Here is a 23,752-nt window from a genome sequence, read left to right on the forward strand (position 1 = left end):
TAGAGAGGTGGGGGGAGCAAGAGACAGAGATAGACAGAAACATCAATGTGAGAGAAAAACATGGATCAGTTGCCTCCCTTATGCAAGGGCCCTGACTGGGGATCAAACCACATCCTAGGTATGTGCCCTGAGTGGAACTTGAACTTGCAACATTTTGGTGTATGGGACAAGACTCCAATCAACTGAGCCACTGGGCCAGGGCTCCAGAGTGGTTCTTTAAACCCCTACCTGATCAACTTTTCTGGATTTAAGGAGTCATTGCTTCTCCCTGACCGCTTGCTTTCACCATCCACAACTGTCTCCAAGCACACCTTCTCAGCTGGATGGGGAAGCTTGGAGGAATTGCTGAGACACAACAGGCAGGCATCTGAGCCCCCAGCCTCTTCCTTCCAGTCTGACGCAGCCTCTCTTGGTCTGTGCCTCTTTCCTGACCCCCAACAACAAGGAGGAAAGCAGGCCCCCAGGGAAATTATAAGTGACAAATGCTTAGGGAGCAATGGTTTTCAAACTGTGTCCCTGGAAGCGTTAGGGTCCGACTTTATGAGTGAGGAAGTACATCCCCCTGGACGAGTGGCGGCAGGACTCAGAGGCCTCTGCCCACCACTGCAGCCAACGCAGATCCAATTTTACTCATTTTATTTGAGGTTTTATGTCTTTATTTGTTTAAAAAATATAAACAGGTTAAAGCCAGGAAAATGATGTGCCTGCATCTATCACATCATACCACGTATTTATTTTACAGGTGAAACAACCGAAGGGATGAAGCCGGGAGAGAAGCACTCTGTGTCCAGGCGGAACTCGAAGGAGATGGAAATTCCTGAGAGGTCACCGTGAGACACAAAAGCTCACTGGGCCAATAATTTTGCCTATTAAGTGAGGGTTTCTGTGCCAGTCCCTTTTTTTTTAAAGTATTTTTTGTAAAAGTAGGCGCGACAACTCCTGGTTCCTCCCACAGTGTTAACCTTCTGAGCCCTCCTGCTCAGACACTAACCGTGGGGACTCTGTTCCACAGAGTGCTAAGCTGCGGTGCTGCTGACCAGAAAAAAAATTCCCGGCAAGGATCAGATTTCACCTGAGACTCTTAAGCCCTGAGAACATGGCCCCTGCTAATTTAGCCATTCCTTAAACAGGTTTCTCCACTTGTAAATGACTGGGATTGTGTGCATAGCTAGAAAAACTGATTTCTGTGACAAGTGGGAAAATCAACATTTGTTTTTGAAGAAAGAAATTTTCACTTTTCAATGTGTTTTTTTCCACCATGGAGAGGACATTCTCTATATTCCCCAAAGAGGAGATGCTAGGTCATTGTATAATTAAAACAATAAACAAACAAATCCCATGAATCACATCCAAAGAATCAAAAGTTAAGCAAACAATATCATTTTTTTCACATAACTAGACATGTGTGGTTTTATTTTAGTTGTTCAATCTAACTCCTGAGCTCCTTGAAATGTAAGTGATTTAATAACCACATTTGAAAGGATATCTAAGGATGAAAGTGGAGACAGGAAAGGGGACAGATTAATCTTCTTGGATGTTTCTTCCCCCCATCTCCACAGAATTCAGAGGGAGCCCAACCTTTTAAAAAGGAGAGCCTCACTTTACCTTCTAGAAAGACAAGACTTCCTTTGGGAAGTAGAGCTCGACCTTGAGTGGCAACAGGAGCTAACTACTATGGAGGGAGCGTGAGGACTAGTGATGGAAATCTTCCTTGCAAATTGAAGTAAAGCCCAGAAAACTATCAGCCGCACAAGCCCTGCGTCTCCCCTCCGCACCTCACCTTCTTTCTCCCTTTCTTTCCTGTTTTTAAAACAGTGGACTCATGTGACGGGAGGTGTGAGGCTGGGAATGTAGCAACTTTGAAATGGAAAACTCTTGAGATAGCCCCAGAGGAAGAAGAGAAAGAACATTCTTTTCCAAAAGACACCAAGCATCCTTAAGTAAATTTATTTGTTCAGCAAAGGTCAGTAAAGTCAGGCTTTTCCCATTTAAACTGTACACAACAGACCAACATGAGGGATAAACACAGCTCCATGTACCAAGAGACCCAAAACGGGCTAGAAATTCCCCCAAACTCTCTCGGGTACCAGGCTCACACACAGAACTGAGGAGCTGAGCTTTCAGGCTTCATGGTGCAGGGCGTTTTAGACTGAGCTAAATAAACGTTTTAGGGCTGGAATACATGAGCACTGGCCTGGAAAAAGAAGGTAACATCAGAAACAGTCCAACCTTCATTGGGCATTGTGCCACACGAAAGCAAAAGACGTCAGGCAGGAAACTGCCATTTTCAGAAAAAGAGCAGGGACTCCCACAACTAAGATAGAAATTAATTAGAGAGAGGAAGGCAGCCTGTTATTAAAATGGCCACGGGGAAGAGCAGTGGATCCAGGGGACTTACTTAAAGTCCTTTCTAAAAATTTATTTATTTGGATCACCCAGCTAGACAGGACTCTCCTTTGGCAATTCTGTAAGATGTCTTTCTTTCTGTGAACTGAATTTCCTTTCCTGCATAACTATATCACACAATTATTGCCATATCGTGTTAGAATCATCTGTATACTAAAAAAGCTCCATTGAGTTTTGTTACCTTGGTAAAGCTTTTATTTTTATTGGTCTTTTTTCACAGTGGGATTGTAAGCTCAAGAACAGGGAGCACTTTTTGCTGTTCTTTCTGTGCCCTGCAATGTCTTACCCCATGCCCAGCACATGGTAGTCAAAAATAAGTCTCTTTTAAACTGAACTGAATCCCAGCCAAGGCCTTGTACCACTGCCCTTGGCACACTGTCAGAGCAGGTACAGGAGTCCCTCAGTACGCACAGAGGTTTGGTTCCAGGTCCCCACTCGGATCCCAAAATATGAGGATGCTCCAATACCTTATATAAAATGGCATAATATTTGCATATAACCTATGCACATCTTCCTCTACACTTTAAATAATCTCTAAGTTACTTATAATACCTACTACAATGTAAATACAATATAAATAGTTGTACCGTACTATTTACAAAATAATGACAAGAAAAAAGTTCGTACACATTCAGTACAGACACCACCTTCACAGACCTAACTACATAGTGCATATCAGCAACAAGGCAACATTATTTTCAAATATTTTCAATTCAGGGTTGGTTGAATGGAAGCCACGGATACAGAGGGCCAACAGTACTGTCACTGGTAATCCTTTTTATTAATAGAATGTTAGCTATTGAGAGGACCCTGAAGTCTTCTAATTTCTATTCAAAAACAGTATTGGAAATGCAGAGTTTCCAACTTACCAAGGGTGGGGATTCAATTCTAAACTCTGCATTAACCAGTGTCCCTGAAGGATACCCCTGCTGGCCCTCTCAGTTCCATCCCCTCTAGTACAGGAAAAGGGGGATGGAATCAAAGTAAGGCATCAGGAAGAGGTGAGCAGGGAGGGGAGAGAGAAAGCCGTTTTCCAAACTATGCTAAAACACAAAAACATTTCCCAATTATACTGAGCCATTTCAGCCCATCTGGGAGATACAGAATGACACCAGAGAATGGAATTAGAAACCTCTTTTTCTCCTCTCTCAGACTTCAATAAAAGTTAACATTTCCTTTTTAGCAAATTTCGTTCTAAAGCAGATTTGCTGATTTTCAACCAGGCATCTCCCAAATTTGAAATCAGAAATTGCTCCAGTCCCGATGCCCCCTCTTTTCTGGCCCCAACTGTGCCTGTCCCATGTTACAGCTGCTACCTCACCCACCTGGGGCAGCAGATGATTCTAAACTGAGAGGCAGCCATGACTTAAGCCACATAGAGGTGAAATCACTGTCAGATGTTCAGTGAAAGTGAGGGTGCAAACCTCATTTACTGTCACAAAATTCAGAGATGCAAAAAGTCTCTGAGATTAACCAATCTCATGACTTCTGCCTTAAAAAGAGAAGTATTTCTCTCCCTTCTTGCCTGCAAAGCCCCATCTCCACCCTTCCAGTTAATCAAGTCTGAAAAAATTCCTGGAAGTGGAACAACTAAGGGAGGCCGCCCCTGCCCCCACCGTGCATTGTCAAGGCCTTTAGAATTCCTGTGATTTATAGATGAGAAAGAAGCCTTTCCGTGCATGTGGAAGGTGCATGGGATTCTTAATTTATGGCTTAGGAGTTGCAGGCTAAAGCAGTAAACCCACTAAGCTACTGAATCACTGCCAGTGGTAACCTCTAACAGAGCCTGCAGAGGTCAAGCAACCTTTTTTCTGCCAGTCAGAGTTCTTGACTTACCCAAGGTGTTTTTGGTTGAATAAAAGAGAAAACCACTAGAGAGTGCATTAGCTAACATGGGCAATTTGGTGGAAGAAAAAAGAGCAGTGAATGTCTGCCAGCATCATGAGGGAATGGAAATGGAACAGAAATGCTGACCCGTAGCACTCATTCTCTGAAGTCGTATCATGTCGTATCTTCTTGTTCCTTACCCTGTACACTGATGTCCTGTGCTCTAGGATGAGGAATCTGGGTGGGCTCCAATAGGTCCAGATGTAGGTAGAACAGAAAATCTTCGGTAGAACAAGTCTGCTTTTAAGTGCTTTTGCCCCTCCTGGACATCTCCCCACCCCTCTCGCTATGTTGACCTATGCGCCCTGACTGGGAACCAAACAAGTCAACTCCTTGGTTCACAGGCCAGCAGACCTATGGTGTGCTTGGGGTCTCTGCTGGGTTCATCTTCCTTAATCTTTCAATACCCTCCCCCTTTGCAGCACTCTCCTCTTTCTGCTCCTGGAACCCCAGGCTTTTCTCCAAACTGACCTCTCCTCAAATTCCTGTACCAGCATACCCCTACTCTGCCCCTCCATTAGATGTGGTGTCCCTTGGGCCTGTCCTAGGCCTCTCTTTTTATACTTTAAGTGATCTCAGCCACACAGATGGCTTCAATACCCTTCATTTGGTCCACCTATGTATTGAGTCCCAGACCTGTATATCTACTTGCCAGGTCCACAATTCTACTTGGGAGGTTTCAGGGGCACCTTAAAATCAATTTATCCAAACTTCCAGCTCCCCACCCCCAAATCCTCCTCAAAGATTCTCAACCTTGGTAAATGGCTCTAGTTCAGTTACTGAAGCTGGAAACCTTGGAGTTACCTTTTACTTTTTCTGTTCCCTGCTCTACCCCCATATAGTCCATCACCAGTTCTCCCTGTCTAATCTACCTAATTCTCTCCATATTTGAGTTTAAGCTCTCATCTTCTCTTATCTGGACCACAGCAATGGGCTCCTGCCGGAATCTATGCACCCATCCTTGCCCCTCTCCAAGGTGTGGCCACCGTGATCTTTGGCGCATTCCAGGCCTACCACGCCACTCATCTGCCTTCAGAGGCTTCCTATGATCGTGCGTGTCCATGGCACCATCTCTGAGGCCCTGCCACCTCTGTGCTTGTGTGTCACTCCCGCCTCACTCACTGCAGCCCTCACATTGGCCTTCGTTTAGTCGTTTGGAGATGCTGCACTTTTCTGCCCTCAGAGCCTTCGCACAGGTTGCTCTCTTTTCCACTCAGACCACCTCCCTACCGAGCCCTTTTCCTTACTGAATCCCACTCACCCTTTGGTCTCACCTTAAGGATCACTCTGAGCTCCCCCAGTCAGAGATGTTGTTTGGGAGTATTTGTGCATGCATTCGTATTCGGTGTATTTGGTGCGCTGCACTGTCCTCTGCCAAACATTTCACACTGGGATTGATTTATTTCCCTTGTGCATTCACTGATTTGCACAGAGCGCCAGCTGGTGCCGGGCACTGCTCTAGGCACTGGGGTTGCAGCTTAGAATGGGAGCGATTCCTGCACTTAGGGGACTTCTGCCCTTTCAACGTCTCACTCACTGTTTGATTTTTAAGTTTGAGAGGAGAAAGCACACATATTTTGTTTAGCAAACAGGCAGTGTCTGGCATATATAAAATATCCAGCAAATATTTGCTGACTGTCTGGTTAGCCTTCCGAAGTTACTACTATACTGGGCAAATGGTAAGTAAATATGTGTTGAATTAGGCAACTTCTTTTAGGCAATCATGTCCATAGAAAAAGGTATTGTTTCAGATTTATGATGATAACTTTCTTTTTTTAAAAAAAAGATTTTATTTATTTATTTCTAGAAAGAGGAGAAGAAAGGGAGACAGAGAGGGAGAGAAACATCAATGTGTGGTTGTCACTTGCATGCCCCCCCACTGGGCACATGCAGCCTAGGCATGCGCCCTGACTGGGAACCGAACCCGTCAACCCCTTGGTTCACAAACCAGCACTGAACCCACTGAGCCACACCAGTCAGGGCGATATCTTCATTTTATTATTTGGTTTTTAGTTAGGAATTACTGGTTCCTAATTCCTGTTAACTATTATAAATGAATAAAGGAACAAGACAAATAATTTCAGAATAAAAATAATTCTAAGGAAATTGTACAGGATGATCCAAGATAAACCAAAGGGTTCTACGTCACATTATAGCAAATGGTTAGAAAGATCCTCTCCAAGGAGGGGAAATGTGAGCTGAGACCTGGATAACAAGGAGGAGCCAGCTCTCCCAGGATAGAGGCTTCCAGACAGAAGGAACAGGAAGTACAAAGGCCTGGAGATGGGGATGTGTGTGTGTGCTGGGGGCGGGGGTGTTTGAGAAGCATAAAGAAGGCTAGGCTGGCTGCAGTCCGTGGGCAGGGGAAACGGCCCAAGGAGGTCAGAGAAGTAGCCAGTGGCGCGCTCACAAAGTGGGCAGCAGGCCAAGGGAAGAATTTAGGACATTTTCCTGGTTGTAGTGAGAATATCTTAGGTTTTTTTAAGCAGAGAATGAACAGCTTTGATTTATAATTTCTAAGGAAATGAGTATCTGCTCTGTGCAGAATGGGTTAAAGATCTGTACTCCTGGCATTAAGAACCTGTTAGAATATCAAAGACTGCTCTAGGAAAAAATGAAATTGTGTTGGTATCAAAGGTCTAACTTCATTTGGGGCTACCATATAATTATAAAGGTATCTGATGACTTTACTCCTTTTTGATGAGTTTTGAGTCCAGACTGACAGCAGTGAGACAAAAATATCCCACTTCACTGAACAGTAGTCAGGTAAGGGGACATGGCTGTGTCATCAAATTTGTTTATTTATTTGAGATCTATTTATTCACTGATCATTAATGAATATCATCCATTTGATGGACATTAAAAAAACACAGAGTCATTTCTGATACATGCCTTCCTTCAGCTCAAAAAGTGCATAACACTGTCACCAGAGCCTTTCCTGTTGAGACTCACTGATGCATCTTACATGGGTCAAACTCATTATTGATGAGCAGTGAGCTATGCAAGAGAAGTGAGAGTCATCCTCGTGGACACATCTGCCTGTCTTATACCTGAAACTGATTATCTCCAAGTTTTTAGTGTGTCATTTTAATAAGTATATTGTGCTATTTTTAGTCTGGAGCCTTCCTCTGAAAGCAGGGAACAATGACTTCCCTAAATCCTGCTGAAAACAAAAACACATCGAGAAGCTCTGGAAGAACGGAAGCTACACTGCCGTTTCTTAAATGAAGGAGACAGCCTGCTGCCTTGGATTAACAGGGGCCTGTCCCATAAGCCCTCCTGGACCATGCCAGGTGCTCTTTTTCGTTTCTCATTTAGTTGCCATGTCATTAAGACATTGGGATGCAAGCCAGTTTACCTTTTAGAAGCCTAGAGCCCTGAGAATTCTTTCCAGGAAGGGGCTGCACCACACTTAGTCAGTCAGCTTGTTACAACCGCTTCAGCTTGGACAATGGAGCGAAGCATTTACCCTAGGAAAAGACTGAGCAGTAACTCCAGGGCATTAGCAGCGAGAAGGGAACTTGAGTCAGAGCCGCCTTCCTGCCTGAATCTGGGAGTCCTCACTGGCTCCCTGCTCAAAGCGTTGTGTCCAGCCTGAGGCTGTGACTGGCTTCAGAGCTTCTGCTGCTAGGTTGGTGGAAGGAGGCCCTCATCAGTGACAGGAGGTTCTGGACCCTTAACAGGCCCACGAGGAAGAGGTAGGTGCAGAAGTAAACTCAGTAGGAGGTAACTGAGGGAGCCCTGAAATACGGCAGCATGCTAGGCAGGAGTATGAGGGGCTGACTGGCAGAAGACACAGGGTCTGGTCAGTGGTCAGCATGGAAAAGCCTGGCATCAAATCGTGGGACCATGTCATTGGTCTGGACAACAGAAGTGTGACTCCAATATGGCACAATGGGCAGACACGGTGGGATGCCAGACTTAAGTGATGGGGTACCAACTAGAGTCCCAAATAAGATTCCACTTCCTGGTCTTAGAACTTGGGGGATGAGGCTGGCCAATGATTAATAATACTAGTAGAGTCCATGCTGCTACTAAAACCCACAAAGAAGTTCAGAGCCTCTGGGGGGTCTGAGCCTATGGACAGGGTTCCAGAGGGCTCTCAGGACCGTGGAGGAGGCCCCACGGGACAGGCACAAGGACCATGCAGACAGGTCTTTGTATACCAGTGCCTAATACAGTGCTTGGAATAGGTAGGTGCTTCATAAATAGCTGTTGAATTAATCACCCTTAGTTCTGAAACCTAGCTTTCTTAAGAAACCTACCCCCATGGATCTATTTATTGGGCAATTTAAAAGGTTTACTTTAATAACATTCCCCTTTCAAATTGTCCTGGAAAAGGCCACACTATATTATTTGAAAACCGTGAGCCCCACTTTGGCTTGTTTTTCTCGCCAGCTGACAGCGTGCCCCATGGACCTTCCTCAAAGGGCAGCTGCTGGGTCGCACTGCGGGAGGCCAGGGCTACCAGAGGTGAAACGTACACCTGTGGCACCTGAAATAACATAGCGCCCAATCAGCCCGTGGTGAGTCATTGAGGACTGATAAGGGCAGCCACAGTCCATGGCTATTATAAGTGTCAACATATTTTAGAACTAAAAAAATTTCATGGGCCCCAAGTGTCAATTGTCTGAGGGGTGACTGAGAAACCATGGCTGAAAAGTACACCACTGCAGGAAGTCCAGAAACCTGCCTCTGACCCTGCTTGTCAAGGGGCCTGGGGCCTCCACGGTCTTTATTCTGGGAGCCCCCATGACTCATCGGTATGTGCAGCTTTTCATATGGAGAAAACCTAGCAACTAGTTTGCAGAAATACAGTATCAATAATATTATTAATAACCACGTTAGCTGATATATACTGAACGTTTTATACATATCAAGCCTAGCATATTATCTTGTTATGACTTCACAGTGACCTTATGACTCATGTCTCCTGGTGCTACAGCAGAAGAAACAGGGTTAACAGACCAGGACATAAGAAGGAAAGGTGACAGAGTCACAGGGACCAAAAGTTACAAGTGATGACTGAATTACATTGGTCTGCGAATTTGTTCAATGTGAAACACAGCGTGTTAGGGGTGGTTAGTTCCCATACCCTCATATTCTTTGGTTTATTTTTTCCTCCTTTTCTTTCTAATCAGTGAGATTTTTATCTTTAAAAGACACACACACACAATCAGCCCTCGCCATACACATGAAAATTACATCAAGCCATGTGTCTTGCCTTATTCATGGGAAGTTTGTCCCACTGGCACCCGTCTGCCTGGTTTCCGCAGACCACAATCAAAATGTAAGTACTGAAGACACAATCACAACATAGCAAAGCCATGACTTGAAATATCTTATTTCACCCAGGCAGGGTTTCTTCTGCAAAGGCCTCACGCTCGGAGAGAAGCCAAACCTTGTGCTTCTTCAAATTATCCTTTTGATTTTTCCTCTCTGTCTTTAAATCTATTAGTCTACGAGTTTATGCAAAGATTTGCGTGCACACACCTAGAATGTGGGTATCACAGACGTCCGTGGCCGAGTGAAAAAACCAAGTGTCAGAAAGCTATAGGCTTTTACAAGCTGAGTAACTTGTGCCTTTCTGAGACTCAGTTTCCTCATTTGCAAAAGAGGTAAAAAAAAAAACATTTTTAAAAAGATTGTGAAAAGCAGCTGAGCTTTGTAAAGCACCTAAGCTGTTGTAGACACTCAGTATACAGCAGACATCATTTTTACATCAATTGCATACATTCAAAGCTACATATGACATAATCCACTTAGAAAAAAAGTAGGCGTGAGGTTTGCCCCTGACACTCACAGTAAAGGCACGTTTCATCTGGCAGAAGATATTTGATAAGCCCCATTCAAAAACGAGTGTGCCCACAGATGGTAATTCATATCTGCCCTTTGGAGTAATGGTTGAAGTAATGTGGCCACGCCCACCTAAAGCTGACTGATGGTCGTCTCCATCACCTTGGTATGCAGTGGGACTCAGTAAGTGCTGAATTCAAATATCTATGCTGATATAAAGTGCAGGGTCACAGATAATTCAAAAGGGTAGATACTTTATGGATTATTCATTCAATTTCTTATTGATAATGGCTACCTTAAATATGACTTAGGTCTTGGCTATGTGTCCTATATGAATATATATCAATTGATGGTGAAAACAAACTCATAATCTTTCTGACCTAGATAGGAAACTATCCTAAACTTGAACACTGTTGCATATTTTTTGCAAGCTGAATAACTGGTGGTATTCTACCACTATGTATTGTATTCATATTGTAGTCATATAACAATTATATTACAGCAATTCCATTCCAATTTTAAAATACTTCTATGTGCACATCAAGTCCCACCAGTTAAATGTCTAGTCTGAATTAGCTCATTAGGTTAAGTGTGAACATAGTACCAAGGAAACGGGAGGGTGCATTTTTTCAGAGACTAACCAGCATCTTTCTTTTGGTGGTCCTACAAAGTCTGTGGTAGGAAAACTGCATGACTCTAAACACTAAGGTTAAAAGCCATCAGTACTGCTGGGTAAATATCCCAAAGCATGTGTCCAACTGACCCATGAGACCCTTAGGAACAGTGTTGTCTAACTGGTCTCTACTACCACGGTGTCACCAACGTGACCATTTATCACAAGGGACACTGCGAAACCCTCAATGCAATCTTAATTTGTGTTCATTCCGCCAAAATTGTCAAGTGCCTGCTAGGTGCCTAGGACTGGCCTCCCCATTCTTTATCTACCACAGTGGCTCTCAAAGTACTGTAGGGATTCCTGGGGGCCCTCTTAGGGGTACCCAAAGCTCTCCTCTTTCCAACTCTATATCTGTATGAACCTGGACTCGAACTTAAGACACATATCACAATACATTGAAATGCAGAACATAAGAGAGTCCAGGTGTTTTCTAGTAAATCAGACATCAAAAAGATTTGCAGAAGCTAAAACAATGTCATTCTTCTTGCTCAGTTTTTTTTTTTTCCCCTTGGGGGGTACAAAAAAATTATATTCATGTTACATTGTGATGGCTTTATTAGTATTTTTTCAATGAATTAATTAGTAAATATTTAAAAAATATCCCTTTTAACTTCTAGCATGGTAACTGTTTCATAGATATAACCCACATTTTTAAAACAGAGAGCTTTGAGATTTTCAATATTTTTAAGTATGAAGGAGTTTGGAGACCGAAAAGAGAGAGAGGGAGAGAGAGAACCACTGTAATTTTAATTGCCTTCATAGAGCTTATAACTACCTAAAATTATATATTTTTATTTATCCACTTTCTTCATATGCCAGTTGTTTGTCAATGTACTCCCAGATCCATTCCCTACCCTTCCTCTGCAACATACCTTTCCCAGGATCCCTTGCCACAGACAAGAAGCAGCACCGGCAGGAGCCTCAAGCAGGAGAGCTGAGCCCAGGTGTTTCTCCACTTCCCTCTCCTTAGGACTCCAGCTTCTCCTGGGCTCCTGTTCCTGCTGATAGGCCTTCCCTCTGTGCACCCAGCTCCTGCTGAGCAGCCCTGGCTCCCAGGCTCCAGTAATCCCCTGTCTTCCTTTGTCTAATCCCAAGGTGTAGTGGTTTGCAGCTCTGGTTATTACTATCTGATTGCTTCTCCATTAACAATTAGACTTTTCAGTTGTCCCTACACTTTAGGGGAACAAACTTATCTCAGCTCCTTCATTTGAAAATAGGAATAATAATAATGGTCAACCAGAGCTGCTATGAGTATTAGAAAAAAAATACATAGAACCTAGCACACTGCCTAGCTAAGAATAGGTAAGAAATGTTGGTTAAAATTATTATTAGTTATTTTAAACTTTGTAATTACTGCCTTCCTTACATAAAAAGTAAATCTATTGCTTTCAGCTGGTGTTTAAATTTTGATTATTAACTGAGATTCTTATGGACATGGAAATTATTTTTTCCAAGATAACTACTGTAATTATGACACAATCAATAGGTTTTCTCAATTTTTACTTCAGTTAGAAAAGAATGTGTGGAGAATACAGCAGGAGAAATTCTCCTACGTAATCAAGCGTTACAAACCACAGTCAGTCAGAGGTCTTCCCTTTTCGCATCGCTGTGAAATGGAAATAAAGCTCAAATGTATTCAGCACTTAATTCTCTACCTGGAACTCACCACGAGCTTTATATCCATTATGACACTTAATTCTCATAACCTTACAAAGTGTCTACTATTATTATTATTACCTTTCTCCAGATGAAGATACAGGCTCAGAGAGGTTCAGGGTTTGCCAACATCACGTAGCCCATAACGAGAGAAACAGATTTGAACCCAGATTGAAGATGAGCCCTTACCTGTAACCTATTTCTGGAAAACAGAAATTAAACCTTCCAATAGTTACTGCTTACAGGTGTTTCCCAGGTGACTTAGTACCTATAATTAACATACTTCCTCATATTTCTCTTCAATGGCATAGAAAGACAGATGCCTTCAGAGGCAGGCTTTTTCTATCCAATTTTGGGATGGCCAAATATAAACGATTTATCAACAACTTTCTTCCCTCTGCCCCTGCTGGCTGTGGGAGGATTCCCTGGCTGAGGCAGGCAGTCAAGGTGGTGCTGGTGGTCCCCAGATGCTGAAGTTCCATGTGCCGCCACACCAGGCAGTGGGGCTCCCTCACGCCAGCTGTACTGGAAGCCAGGCGGGAAGGAGCCTGCCATTGCTGGCAGATGTCAGAGAGTGTGATATTGGTTGACAACAAAACAAACACACAACTATTGGCTGGAGTTTCTTTCTTACGTCATCACTGCTCTCCAGTCCTGGGATCTGGGCTGAATGACGGAGAAACACCAGAAACCTTCTGCTCCCTTTGAAGAAAGATTTCTCCTTTTCCTGAGAGAGAGCTAACAACTTCAGTTTTTACTCCACGAAGACAAACACTATTGATCCAAAGGAATGCACTAGGGATCAATCAGACACATCAAAAAGAGGAGTTCATATATGAAGGGGTTCTTTGCCAATCTTTCTTTAAATATTGAACTCATTCTGAGAAATGAAAATATTAGCCAATATGAATTTTTCATTTCCAAGAAAAAATCGTGTCCTCTTAGTGCAGAGAGTTACGCTGGGTGCTTTGTCCCACAGCAGAAACAAGAAGGTGGGACTGGCTTGGGGCAGGCCATGTACACTATGCATGTGAAACACCTTCTGAAGTCCAACTGCGGGCCTGTCCCTGGTTCTGGCTGTCAAGGCCACGCAAAGTTGATCACATCCCACGAGTGTTTACCTTTTCTTCTGCTGGTTTCACAACATCCAGCAAAGATGAAGGGAACATGGATCATCAACTCCACAGCCAAATTTTCACATAGTTAAGGATTTTCACTCTAGGTTCTTTCCTTTCTCTCCTCAGGTCACCTGACCAGTGTATTTCATCACACTGATACTGAGTGACACTGAGAGCACACCCAACTTGTACCAAGTGTTTTAAATGTAGCATGTTATTTTGTACTATCAAAAATCCTGTGAAATAAATACTTTCACATGCATTTTATAGACGAGGAACTGGTTTAGAGAGACTGAAATTTTGCTAGTAAGAGATGGTAATTAGAATTCAAACTCAGGTCTCAGACTAATGCTTTTGTTCCTTTCTACTCATCCTTCCTGCTTTTGTTCCTTTCTACTCATCCTTCCTGCCTAAACTGGCTCATGTTCCCAGAGCATCCATTGTACTAGAAAAAGACTTAAGGGAAAAAATAATTACATGAAGGAAAACATGGATAGAGTTATCATTCATTTAGGATACAAATTTAACATAATTTTTTAAAGATAAAACACCAGAAAGTTCTCATCTGCAGAGGCCTTACAGAAAATCCACGTCCTGAACCTACAATGAAAATTTAAAGGAAAACTTGTGAATCACTCTCCACACATGGAGGTCTAGGACAGGTTAATCATTTGGCCTCCATTCAAAATGACGTTATTTAAGTATCAAGACACTCTGTCTAGAGGGAGGCCAAGAGATGTCCAGGCCCTGAGGATACACCCTGAGCAGAAAACAAAAACCTGTTCTCTCTTTAGAAGTCCATCAGAAGTTCAGTGATAATTCCAGTGTGCCCTTGGTGATGTCATCCCTACTTCAAATGGCTTATACAATATTCCTTCCAAATCTATATTCTGGTCTGGGAGAGAGTTCAGTTAAGTCCTTTCTCTTCATCCTGCTGTACCTCCAGATTTCTAGATACACTTCCACATCCCTGAAGTTTGACACTAAGCAGGCCTGCCTCACCACACTGACCCCCAACAATGCAGCCTCCTCCCCTGGCTGCAGAACCACCCCACATCTTCAACCACCAGCTAAGTAAAAGCAGTAGATGCCCTCACCCCCACCCCTTTACAGACTTGGTTTTCCATCTCTGCTTTCCACTGAATATCACATATCCCATTTCCCTTCCCAGCTGAAGCTGAGATGTAACAACTTGTCACCTGAGATATGGCCCATTAAAATTACATAGCATAGGTAATGGAGAATTCAGTGCAGGTCAGGACAGCAGGTAGTGAGCCTTAACTTACAGGATTGCCTCTACTCCCTCTGGGCTCCCAGTCTCCACTCTCCTTCCTCTTTGCTTCTTAGCACATGGACACCCTCACCATTTCTCAGAGGTGACTCTTGGGATTTGTTAGGTGGGGGTGGTTATTTAACACTGCTCTCATTAACTCAGCCACCCGTCGCTGCAGTATTGGGTTAACAAGGTGGGGGTAGGGAACTGTGACCATCACAATAGATCATCAGTTCCCCAGTGGCTGGTGGCCGGTGAGGAAGAGTGGATTCAGCTGTCTTTGTATGTTTTCTATGAATAGGCAACTGAACAAACTCAAATGGCTAGATTCTTCTAGAGGCAAGATATAAAAAGAGCAGAGCCTTGGGGCTCCTATCAGTAAGGACAGCATAAAATTTGCCTCAGATGCATGACCTGTCCATTTTCACATCCCTCCCTGTGACTGCTGGGTTTCTCTGAGGACACTGGTTAAAGAGGATTTAACATTGGAGGCAACGGGCAGGGGTAAATCAAGGCTAAGAATTCTGTCAATTCTGGGGCAAGAAGCTGTGGAGTTGGTCAGCACTGGGTCTGAATCCTTGGGTCTGCCTGTGTGACCCTGGGCAGGATACTTACTCTTCCTCATCTGTGAGATGGAAACCATGCTCCCTGTCTTTATGGTATTGTTTTACAGATTAAATGACATAATGCAGCTAAAGGGTTTAGGGAATATATGTTCCGAAAATGGCAGCTTTATTATCATGCCCTCCCAGCTAGTAAGTTTTTAGGGAGCCAGCTTATCAGACCCCAAAGGCAAATCATGTTTCCAGAGCCTTGGAGAAACTCACCTGTTCACAGGGCTCTGCTGGGGTCTCCATTCCTGGCACTGAGTTGTCTGAGGAATCCTTTTCCACCCTCTTGAGAGATCAAATCCAGGCAACCTTCCCCAACAGTGATTTTAATGAGTGCCTCGTCCTAGAGGTGACTAGTAGGCTCTCTCCCCACTTCTCCAGCTAACCTGCTGGTTTCACACTGGACGTGGGCAGGTTTAATTACTTGGTCTTCTGAAAACCAAGCAAGAAGAGTCCTCCTGGCTTTCTCTCTAAAGAGTTAGGTGCTCATCCCTGAAACCAGGAGTTGGTCTAGCTCCTAAAGTAATATTAAAATTTCCCCAAGTCTTTCAGTAATGAAAACTTGAAGTATCTATAACCCCTGTCACAGAGTGATTCAGCAATGAAAATGGCTGATTAAAAAAAAAATCTTGTTGAATCTTTTACAATACATTTTATTTTTCTGGGGATACGGTTCAGAAATTGTCCAGTGGCTCACATGCATGTTGGTTAATAGTTATGTAGAAATGTATGCAGAGAGAGAGGTGACTAACACATTTGGTTTTCACCACCTCTTCACTGTTTCTCAGTGCTTATGGCTCTGGGCCAGATGTTTTTCCTCACAACTGCCTCATTTAATCTTTACAACATCCTTTTGAGATCAGAACTGTAATCTTCAGTTTACTAAGAGAGAAACGTTGGCTCAGGGGTTATGTGTTTACCAACGTCACATGGCACCTGTAACGTCAACAGCAGGGCTAGCTGACCATATCCAAGTCTGTATGTTGCCCAGCGCTGGTTCCACCACACTGTACATACAGTTTGTTGATGCACATTCTGTCTTCTCAGTGTTATGTAAATTTATATCAAAATAAAAAAGTGAGGGAAGCATACAATAGAAAATAAAAGGTTAAAATGTAAAGGAATTGTAAACTCAGTTCTACAATGACGGAACAGCTCGTCCCTACGGAATTTGTACCATCTCATGTTTCCTGCTACAGTATTTTGAGAGAGGAGGAAACTCAGCTGTAGTGTCATAAGAAAGGTTGCCAAAGGGATGCAACTCTTTCCACAATGCACTTGACCACTGAATAAACTACTCATTTTAGAAAAATGTATAGAGCAATTTGGAGCAACTAGACATTCTGGACATTAGGGAAACTGTTCAAGGACATGTACTCTGTGTGCTTTGCTCTCTCAGTGCCTAAAATAGGGCCTGCTTCCACGCAGGTGCTCGACAAATATTTATTGAATGAATGAATGTCAGTAACAGGTAGTTGTAAGGTCACAAAGCATTTTTCTTGAGGCTAAGTCATCCTGTGCCCAATCTTAGAATGCAACATGAGAACTGTAATAGTGCCAGTAAACTCCTCAAGCATCACAGAAGTAGTTCCTTAAAAAGGAGCAATCAAAAAAATATATCATTTCTTTAAAAATTATAGCAAAAATCAGGTTTTCTAAATTTTTCTCCACCCTAGACAAACCATTGAAAGTCTTAAAGCTCCTAAAACCATTGAAGTCTTTAGTTATATGAAGGAAAATTTACAAAATAATGATACGTGCTGTGAATCATAGTGGGTGACAAAGGCATAGATTTTGGCCAGACACTCTTGAGCTAAAATGCTGACTTCTAAATGACTTATTAGCTGTATAACCAGAAAGCCCCTTAACTTGTTTAAATGTCAGCTTCCTCACTGGTAAAATGAGATATTTAATTCATTGAGTTATTGTAGAAAATAAGAAGATTAATAGCCACGGGCACTTAGCAGGCTTAATAAATCTGAGTTCCCTCCCTCGCGCCCCTCCTTTCCTTTCCTGACACCCATTTATTCTAAACCCATAAAGGTAGATGAGAACATGTAATTGTTTTTTTAAATGTTCTTATTCTTCCTATTCAAAGACTTCTTTAAAACATGAGTTGGAGGAGCTCTGAGTTTTCTACTCATTTTTTCTGAGTGTCAGATCTAAGATATTAAATCCTATTATATAACAAAAACAGAGAAGCTGAGGGGCTAGAAGATAAAAATTATTGTAATTAGAAAATAGAAGAAAAAAAGCTATGGCTTTCTAGGCTTCCTATTTTTCTGGTGTTATCTCTAAAAGTAGATAGAGATACAATCAAAGAGGAGATGGCCCTTGCTTCTGAAGTTACTGCTGTCTTAGGAGCTTTAACAGGGACATCTGTTGGCTTTTTAACAAAGGAAGCTGGAGGGGATCAAGGGAAAGTGCAGGAGACCATGGTTCACAAGGGAGGCACATCTGTTTGGTATTCTCCCAACTGAGAAAGCTCAACTTCTGAAACAGCATGGGTATCCTAGTTTAAATGGAATCTAGGAACAGATGAAAGCTTTTCCTTCCTCCATGTTTCAATGGTACTGATCAACAGCTGTTTATATCCTTTAATACCTAACTAAGGGTGAAGCCTTCACATCTGTCAGTATTTTCCGGTTCTATTTCCGTGGATCACAGTGGGGAGGAGGTGAAGTTTGAACCCCTCCCAATTCCCAAGCAAGAACACAGAAATATGCCTAGGATTCAAAGCGGTAATGCTAAGCAGAAGTCTCCATTTCTCATCCACCCAGGGTCTGCTGTTGGCTGAGAATTCTTCTTTCACTTTACCCTGACAGATGTCTTGATCATTCCCATGATAATGATGACTCAAGGCAGCACAAAGATCAAAAAGAAGAAAGTAGGCTGGAATAAGGGGGAAGAAGAAGAGGAGGAAGTGAATTCTAATAAAGAAAGTGGCTCCTGAAGATAAGTTATTTCAAAAGATAGCAAAAATATGGTCTGAGGGCAAATAATAGAGTTGAACAGGATGCTGATGAAGACCCTCAGTGTAGCAGTGGATGGTGGTGGTTTTTACTGACCCCTAACATTTCACCTTGGAAAAGTTAAACAGAGAAAATTAAACTATATAGAGGCAAGACGCACAATATACCCAGGATGGTAATAAAGGGATAGAGACATTTGTTTAATTTCACTTGGATCACCAGCATGCTAGACATGTCAGGACTTTATAAAGATTATTTTTCCATCCTTCCTCCATCCATTCATCCATCTACCCACTCATTAAATAACTTATAAAGCACCAAAACTAGACTTAGTGCTGGGATAGTCAAATGAATAATTATTAAGACATATCCCGTAACTTTAGGGGCTTCCACTCAATGAGCAAAAGAAGACATGGTATAAAGGATGCATGAGAATTCACTAGATAGAAAAGATGGTGATTCCAGGAGAAAACAACCTGAATAAAACCCAAGAGGTAAGAAACAGACTGTTTCTGGGGAATGAAAAGCATTCTGGAGTGTTACAATAAACACTAGAGAGAGTGGGGGATTCTTCTTAAAGGTGCAAATTCTTAGCTCTTACCTAAGAGATTCTAATTTAGTTGTTAAGAGAAAGAACCAAGAAATTTAATTTTTTAAAAGAATTCTGATAGAAACAAAAGTTTGACAACTCTAGTTTATATAGATCCATATTTTCCAAAAGATGCTAACGGTGTTGCATTTGATAAAAAAGAAAAAAGCCAACAGGTTCAAATTAGGAAACACCACATACTAAAGAGCTATTCCTTTCTTAGAGATTTATAATGCATATTAGCATATTAGAAGTCTTGCAGCAAAGAAATCAGTTTCACTTGGCATTTCCAGACTTATTTTTCCATGGGGGGAAAAAAATCACAGTACACCTAGTAAGATCTCTCAGAACACAAGTGTACTATGGAGCATAAATTGGGAAGGATTCTGATTAGGTGAGTATGGTCTCTAATCCCATTGAATGGCTAAAGAAATGTCTAGAAAAAGATAGCAAAGACAGTAACTCTGGGGGACATGGTGGCATCCACCTATTTCCTCCAAGCAAAGTCTAAAACCACCTCCAGAAGCATCCTCACTCTCAAGTGACACCCCATGGCTCTGTGGTGATACTTCTGGTCACAAACTCTACGTGGTAACCACAGCTGTCAGAGAGAGCAGAACTGCTGGAGTTGAAAGCATCAAGGAGCAGAAAGAGAAGGGGAAGGACAAAGAGAAGGTCTCCTTGCCCACATTTATTTATCTTTATTGCTATCATGTGCTCTGCACGGAGCATTAGCAGTGGCTTATAATGCTTTTGGAAAAGAAAAATTCCTCCTGGCAACAAAAGAAGCCTCTGACAGTCAAAGAAAGTGCAAAAAGACAAGAACCTAAGAGATTCCTGTCCCTTGCAGGTGCCTATTTTACGTCTGGGCTGGGGGGTAGAAACCTGCCTTCTTCCCCCTCTTCTGGTGAGTCAGGCTCTGTACTACCCCTACCTCCTCCCTGAACAAGGAATAGCAGAGAGCAAGAGCATGAGGGAACTGGACAAGTCAAGGCAAGACCATGATTCTGAGCAAATTGGTTTGTGTGCTGAATATTTCAAGATGTACACACTGCCCTAATCAATTTATACACTTTTTTTTCCTGGTATTAACTTAATTACTTCCATATGCCCCACCTCATCTTTCCATATGCCACATGGGGACACACAATCCAACTAGAGGTGATTTCAACAATGTGTTTCAAATACTTCCTTCATACCCCAACCATCTCAGAGCTTTTTAATAATATTTTCTAACAGCACAAGTATTTTTTCAGTCATTCCACAAACATTTCCTGAGTGCCTACCAGGGTTTCAGGGAACCGTGCTAGCAAGACACTGGAGATACGACCATGGAAGCAGGGAGAGTGCCCTTTCCCATTGAACCTAGGGCCTAAAAAGTGAAATTTTAAATTCAGCCCATCAGTGCAGGGAAAATTCAGTCAGCACCATAAAGAAATAAAAGGGGTGGGAAAGGTTTGTCCGTTCCCTTGAAGAGTTTTGTGATTCACAGCACAAGGGAAACAAAAGCATTCACATTTCAAGCCTCCTGGTGGGTCTTGCTGGACCATACACAAGGGCCCAGCCTTAACAGTGCATTATGATTGGGGGGAGGAAGAACAGACTGGCAGGATCTTTATTTTTCTGGAGTGCCTACACCTTGCTCAATTGGTCTCCAGTCCATAGATTCTCACACTAAGATTTGTTTGCCTGAGAGATGAATACCAATAATTACACCAGAAATAATGTAACGTTAACTAGTTAATGAGTCAAATAATAAGAACCTTACCAGAATGACTGCGTGGATTTGGAGTCTATTCCTAAGGAAGCTGGCAAGATCAAGTAAGTCAATTTCACTAAGTCAATGTTCCCTCACATGTGGTATGTGTAATTTCATGACTGAAGTCCATGAAATTATTGTAAGTGGTCCACAAATGATGTTTTTCAAAATTTCAATGAGGTTCCTACACATGGAAAAAGAAACTGAAGGTATGTGGAAATGGAATTTGGGGCAACTTTGAGAATGTGTGGTATCTGCATTCAAAGGCAGTCCTGGAAGAAGCCTCTGCAAACTCTCTGAGCTTGGGTGGGTTGTGACAAAATAACCAAGAAGCTGTTCATGGACTTACCCACACATGTTGGAAATATGTCTTCATTGTTGATCTGGACCTCGATCCAATCCATGAGAAGGTTCATGTACTGGGGAGCTGGCAGTGCAGTCGGCTTCTTATACTTGAGGTCATCCTGCCACCGATACTCATATTTGGGGCCCCCTGACATCACAGGGCAGGTTCGCTCAGTGCAGAACTCGCAGATGGTGCCATAGATAAGGTTGATCCGATTGAAGAAGTCTACCACATGCACGGCTACCCAGTCGTTCTGGTCCTCCCCGCTGGGCAGCTGCACAGCCGCCTTCAGGTCCACCCCCGAGTTGAGGGATGCCTGAGCCCTCTTGTGGAGCTCAAACCTCTGTGTGCCAGGTTCAAATTTCCTCTTGGGCCGGAAGGTCTTGTCCTTGTTGAACACCTGCTTCAATGCTATAGACATGGTCTTCTCCTTTTCTTCCTTTGTTTTGCAGGAAGCAAAAAAGCACCTAGAACTCTTCCGTGAGAGATCACAACCTAACAGAGTTTTCCACTGCCAGCCCTCTGGCCCCAGTGTTGCGGCCTGCAACTTCCAACTTATTTTAAATTGCCCCTTCCATCTTCCTCTTGAGCGATTTCCAGGGGAAACTCATGTTTCTTCCTAATGGCAAGAGAGAAAAAGTTCTTATAAGTGCCCAGTTTACATTTAAGAAATGACAAAGGCTTAGATCAGATTTCCAGCTTGCATTTGGCTGTGCCCACTTCCATCCAGGTATGTGGATGAGGGGGTTAAGCCAAATGAAAATAACAAAGTAAGTAAAGGCATCACACTCCTTTTCTTCATGAACTTGATCACATCTCTGGTTACTCTTCCCTATGTGATCATAGGCTCACTGGACCTCGCCAAGGTATTCAGGGTGGGTATGGTAGTCAAAAACACAACCCCATCCCACACAGGCTCCTTCTGAGAGCATATACCCCATCCCATCCCTTCTGTCCCTATTCAGTTAGCATGGGACCCACTACCCTCCTCCTCTTGAACATACCTGATTAGTGGCTATCACACCATGCTGGCTAATAAGAATATTTCTCCTGGGAATTTGGAATCAGGACTCAGCCTTTGCAACACATTATCCCTGAGAAGTGATGAGACTGGGTCTAGTTGAGCCCTACTTGGACCATGAATAGTGAAGTTGGGAAAGTTGGTCTGTAGAGTGGGGAGGGATGAGGGAAGGAGCAGGAGCAAAAAGGAGGAAGAGGAGATGGGAGAAGCCACCAACATACAAAGAAACAGAGACAAGAACATAGGTGGCCACAAAGAGAAAAAGAGACAGTGAGAAGGACAGAGTGACTTCCTTAGTTTCTAATAATCTTCTATGAAATGGTTCCAATTCCATTTAAAGCCTAGCTATGATTCCAGCCCTTGGGATCCATAAGTTTTTCCTGAATTAATCAAATATTGTAAATCCCTTGTTTTATTTTAGCTAACTTGAGTGGGTCTTGTTTCCTTCCAAGAATCCTTAATTATGACAGAATTTATTACCCCTAAAATCTGCCATCCTTTATGTCCTTAGTATCACACTTGGATAGCACTTCATGCAGAGCTGTCTGATAAAACATTCTGTGATAATGCAAATGTTCTATATCTTTGCTATCCAACATGGTACGCACAAGCCACATATGGCCATGAAGCACTTGAAATGTGACTGATGTGACTGAGGAACTGAATTTTTCCTTTTATCTCATTTTAATTAAATTCAAATAACTATATATGGCTTGTGGCTACCATATTGGACAGTACAGCCAAGAAATTGTCAATGCTTTCTTCTCTATTATCTTATTTGACACCTGCAAAATTCTAGTGAGTTTTATAGTAGATTTATAGTAGGTATAGTAGATTTGCAGTAGGTATCATTACCTATGGGTCTTCAAGAGATAAAATTATTTGACTAAGAAGGTCCCATAGCTGGTAGTGGGCATGGTTAGGACCAAAATACAGTTTCTTCACTCCTAGTAAATGCTCTTTCCACATGACCTTATAATCTAAAAACTGATGCCCTTCAAACTATTTTTCCTGCTGGTTCATGAAGCTCCTTTATCCAGAGCTTCCATCCCCATACCCCCAAAGATCACAAGTATAGACTGGCTGGAAGTAAAGACTGTGTCCTGTGGCATAGAAACAGAGAGGAGATAAACTGATCCACTCATGGGTCAAGTCCTAGCAAAATGGGCCAAGGGCTGTGGCAAGATTCAGAGGTCCCATCATGGAATCTGGACTTGGAGTTAAACAAGTTAAAGTGGACAGAAGTGCTCTTTTCCTACCTAGAAGGGCTTCTGTCATTTTACGTTCAAACATGTGTTGGTGATATATTCAAGCTTAGTTATTCAGGCACCTCACAAAACAAAACAAAAAAATAGCTGAGACATTCAGATTCCCTCTCACAGATTCTGCTCTTTGCTCAGAAGTGCTGACCATTCAGCTAAATGCCTCCCATGGCCACTCCCTACACTCTCTGTGTTCATTTCCCCCCTCTTATCGCCACCATCTTCCTATTAGCTTTTCACTGAAATTCCATATGATGAGGTGTTTTTCCCCCTCCTCACATGGCATTGAGCATAAACACACCCCACAAAAAACCTACGTGGAAAGGCAGGTCATGTGACATTCTCTGCTGGGACACTGAGGTCCCACTCTGGAGTAGTTC

The 23,752-nt window shown here is 42.7% G+C and overlaps 1 protein-coding gene across 4 annotated transcripts in view; it reads right to left on the bottom strand.

Moving 5' to 3' along the window:
* MOB3B (MOB kinase activator 3B) overlaps positions 1–23,752 on the bottom strand; it is a 184,070-nt gene that overhangs the window by 97,728 nt on the left and 62,590 nt on the right. For all 4 annotated transcript variants that reach the window (XM_024558304.4, XM_045193681.2, XM_053925003.1 and 1 more), the window contains exon 2: positions 21,093–21,708. In XM_024558304.4, coding sequence (XP_024414072.2) covers positions 21,093–21,510 — 418 coding nt within the window. In that variant the 5' untranslated portion in view covers positions 21,511–21,708. The remainder of the gene's footprint in view (positions 1–21,092; positions 21,709–23,752) is intronic.

The sequence above is a fragment of the Desmodus rotundus genome, chromosome 1 (assembly GCF_022682495.2).
Source record: "Desmodus rotundus isolate HL8 chromosome 1, HLdesRot8A.1, whole genome shotgun sequence".
In the NCBI taxonomy this organism is placed as follows: domain Eukaryota; kingdom Metazoa; phylum Chordata; class Mammalia; order Chiroptera; family Phyllostomidae; genus Desmodus; species Desmodus rotundus.